At 37.2% G+C, this 4,251-nt stretch overlaps 1 protein-coding gene across 1 annotated transcript; it reads left to right on the forward strand.

Moving 5' to 3' along the window:
- The first annotated feature begins 822 nt into the window (after window positions 1-822).
- On the forward strand, window positions 823-1,053 carry LOC103284888 (NADH dehydrogenase [ubiquinone] 1 subunit C1, mitochondrial-like). Its single transcript, XM_008140203.3, has one exon. The coding sequence runs from the start codon at window positions 823-825 to the stop codon at window positions 1,051-1,053; it is 231 nt and encodes a 76-aa protein (XP_008138425.2).
- The last annotated feature ends 3,198 nt before the right edge of the window (window positions 1,054-4,251 follow it).

Consider the following 4,251-nt stretch of genomic DNA (forward strand, 5'->3'; position numbering starts at 1 on the left):
AGTTTGGTCAAGGAGATACAATTTGTCCCCGCTACCCAAGATGTACAAGTCTGAATTCTTCTAGTGGGGGGCTTTAAGGAAATGAAAGAGGAAGTCCAATATCCTGGTAATTAAATAAAATGATTGTCGCACATTGAGACCTGCAAGAAACTGAGAGAATAAAGTTAACACTGATGGGGGAAAAAAATCATCCTTCTTGGATCAGCAAGATAACCTCCTCATTGTAAACAAGTTTAGAAACCATAATAACAGATTAAACGCTAGACAAATGCCTAACCAGGTAACTGCAGCAGGTGAACTTTAATAGATGTCCAATCATGAGATACTCAGAATAAGCAGGCAGAATATCCACTCTCTCACCAATCAATGGTGCAGTCCAGCCCTCCTAGGGTCACACCTCAGGGCCACGCCTACTGCTATCAATATGTGATCATATTTCTGACCTGAGCACAGATGAGCACACTTCATTTGTCTTCCTTGACAGAGGTAACACAAATATAAAGGAAGATGAAATCAAATAATTTCTTATTGGGGTTCTAGCATGATGTCAGAGTTAAAGGTGCACACATATGTGGATTTGCAAAATAAGAATATGCATGAACACAAACATATTTAGAATTAAGATAAGAAAAGGACTTCGAGAGTGATATACTGAAAAACTAAAGATTTACTTCAAAAGGAAAGAGGATAAGAGTGACAACAGTAAAAAAAAAAGAGATTAAACAAAATTTATTTAGTGCCTATTATGTTCCAGACATTTTTCTAAGCCCTGGGAATGTTTCAGTGAATGAGAAATACAAGGAGAGGAGCCCGCCAGGCAAGATGGCACCGTCCATGTTGCTGCGGCCCTTCTCCCGGCTGCTGGCCCTGGCCAGGCTCCCGAGCAGTCCGTCAGTGCAGTCCAAGTTCTATGTTCGGGAGCCGCTACATGACAAACCTGACTGGCTGAAAGTGGGGCTGACCTTCGGTACTACCGTCTTCTTGTGGGTCTATCTCATCAAACAACATAATGAAGCTGTTTTAGAATGTAAAAGAAGAAATGGATTAGAATAAACTTTTTAAATACTAATACAGTGTGCTCCATATAGAGTTGAAAGCAGTTCCATCTGTTGAGTTGAGAGAGAGAAAAGTTATATGTGAAACTATGTCATCAGCATTTGTGTTTTGCATCATTAAATGAAAAAATAAAAATACCAAAAAAAAAGAAATACAAGGAGAAAAGAGGTGGTAGGTGACAAGAGATTCTGAAGGTAGGTTAGGATAAGATCAAAGAAGGGCTTTTATAAAGCAGTTTTGACACTGTCCTTTAGTAACTAGGAAGCCATAGAATTTTTATTTTTTAACTTCAGAGATATAATTTGGCCCACGTTAGGAATGGATTAGAAAGGGATAACATTTGCAGCAGATAAAAGAGTTAAGAGGCTATTGCCATAGTCCAAGCCAAACTAATTATCATCATCATCACTTTATCTTGGGTAATTATTTTCATCACTTTCTATCTTGGATAATAGATAGTAAGAATCATGTAAATGTAGAGTAGTGTTTCCTGTTTTAGCTTGGGTGTGGAAGGAAATTCAGAGTACTGAATGGGCTTAATGGGAATGTTTGCCACACCAAGAGAACTCAAACCATCAATTTCTCCAGAGCATGTTCCACTGGGGGCTTGGAGCTTCCCCTTATTTTAGATGCTATTCAAATTGCACAAACTCTGTCTTCACCCCTCTAGAGTTTCCTCCAAGAAAATTGAATATCCTGCAACTGTCACAAGGAGTTTTCATAACCTTGGAGGACAGTAGTAAGTCATTGGTTCCTGAGTGAGAGAAGCTTCCAAACAGGCTTTTAAGCAAGTCCAAGTAAACCAGCTGTCCATGTCCAAAGGTAAGCAGTATAGACTCAGGACCTAGTACAAAGCCCAATGGACTGATGACTAAAATGAGTTTGAAATAACTAAACTATACTACAGAGGTTGCAGTGTCTCTTCTGGACAGGGTATACCACATTATTTACTTCCTCCACACCCTCTTCTACCTCGCCAAGCCTCCCAGCAACATTAATGCACATGTCACATGACCCCTGCCCTTTTGACCAGAAGTAAATACCTGAACCAAATTGTGCTAGTAGGCTATTTGGGAATTATCTCTCCTGGGAATCAATTAAGGCAATTCATTCTAAAAGATCATAAAAATTAGAGGGCTGAGACCATCATTTTGAGATGGTCCATTGTGAAGAACTACATGCAGACAGGCAAATGACAGAGAACCTGGATTTTTATCAGAGAAAAGCCAAGCAGATCCGCAAAACAAATGATAGACCATATACCCGGGAACAAGAGAGATTGAAGCGGTAGTTGTCTGATGTTGTTTCAGTTCCTGAGAACTTCCCAATGACCCAAGCAAGTTTATCTCTTTGCTAGATAGTTTTTTTTAAATCGAAAACATAGGTAAAATTCTGGCAAGATGTGAGGAAACTGGGAAGAATTCTCAATTGAATAAGAAAGGGGGAGGGGAGGAAAGACAGAGAAGGTGGACGATGATAGAAAAAAAATTTAGGAGCATTGAGTGTCAGAAAGGATTCCAGAGATAATTTATTGAAGTGAAAGATTCTGGAGAGGTCTGGGGGTCAAGCGTATTAGAAAGGGGTTTTGTGAAAGTGTTGCTATAGTTTCCAAATTAGGTTATTTTAAATCATCTTCAAAAGGACCCCAAAATAACATTCGTATTTAATATATTTCAGATGCTACACTATGCTGGTATAGAAATGACTGGAAACTGAGACACAGAACATGAAAACTCTAGATTTATATGGGTTAAGCCTACATTAAATTTTCCATTTTTCAAACTAAATTGAGAGAATTTCCACATCTTATTTCTGAATCCCTTCTTTAGATATCTTCTTAAGAATTCTAAGAATGAATCCCAAACTTATCTCATTTATCGCACCATCTCTCCTCCCTTTGCTGTAATACAGGGCTAGCTATCCTTGTTCTTATTTCACAGAGAGAAACACTGTAGCTCTGAGATTCTCTTTGGAATGGAGAAATATGCAATTCAACTATTTTTTTTCTTTAGCCTGACCTCCTTCTATATAGATGAAAATTTAATATTTGTTGAAAGTAAAAATAAATGTATAAATATTAAAAAGTAAAACAAGTATTAAAAACTCTGTTTCTGGCTTTTAATTCCCAATCCTCTAGCAGACTGGCCCCCCTTCGCCCTCACACACTATTCAATGTTCCCTAAATTTAATGATATCAAGTTCACTGCCATGTAAGTATTTCTTCATTCAATGGCTGGGGAAAATTGTCATTGGTATGCAAACTGGTCTCAGGCAAGGAACATTACTCTTTAATCTCCTAATTTTAATTGGTATGCCATCATGCAGACTGGGGCTGCTAATGGCCTAGTTTGTAGATTAAGACCGGCAGACCTGAACGGTGGTATGCCATTAGTTACAAATAAAAAGAGGAAAAACACTGAGCAATGATAAAAGAGGCCATTCCAAATCAGAGAGAAAATGATTCTTCCTCATCTTCTCCAAGGTTCATGACCCGATTTCAATGTCCATTGTAACAGGATTCGGACTAATGTTTTTCCCTCCGTCAAATAATTTTAGAACAGTTGGTAAATTGAAATGATTTGCTGTGCACATACCAATGTTATTGGCTGGACCAGGAAATGCCGCTGAACAATTTGCTCACAAATGACATTGTTTCAGCTGACAGAACTGTTTCTTTCACTAGGAAATACTTATCTTAAATGAAAAGAATCTTTCACTATATAAGGAAAGCATATTTTTCTTCAATGAAATTAACTATCATTATTACTTCTAGTGTCTTTTCACCCTCCAATAAGTAGTCAAATATATGTTAATCTTTCATAGAGTTCACACATATATGTGTCACCAGTGAAGAAAAGGAAAGTTCATAGTGAAAAAAATAAATGTATATTTAGATAGATAGATAGATAGATAGATAGATAGATAGATAGGATAGATAATAGATAGATAGATAGATAGATAGATAGATAGATAGATAGATAGATAGAAAATAGATGAGAGAGAATGCAAAAGGAGTAAAATAGCCTAATTAACTGGTTAGTCTCTTTACCTCTCAGAAGGAGTGGTTCTTAAGAACCACTGCCAAGGGTAATAGAGTAGACCAAAAAAAAGGAGGTTCCATTACTCTGAAAACAAAACAAAGGAAATCAAATGATAATAACATATCAATAGCTCTGAGGTTGAATTATGTCCTTA

Source organism: Eptesicus fuscus, chromosome 2 (assembly GCF_027574615.1).
Source record: "Eptesicus fuscus isolate TK198812 chromosome 2, DD_ASM_mEF_20220401, whole genome shotgun sequence".
Classification (NCBI taxonomy): domain Eukaryota; kingdom Metazoa; phylum Chordata; class Mammalia; order Chiroptera; family Vespertilionidae; genus Eptesicus; species Eptesicus fuscus.

Excerpts from the sequence above, each read along its gene's own strand:
- LOC103284888 (XM_008140203.3), top strand. The coding sequence starts at position 823 with ATGGCACCGTCCATGTTGCTGCGGCCCTTCTCCCGGCTGCTGGCCCTG.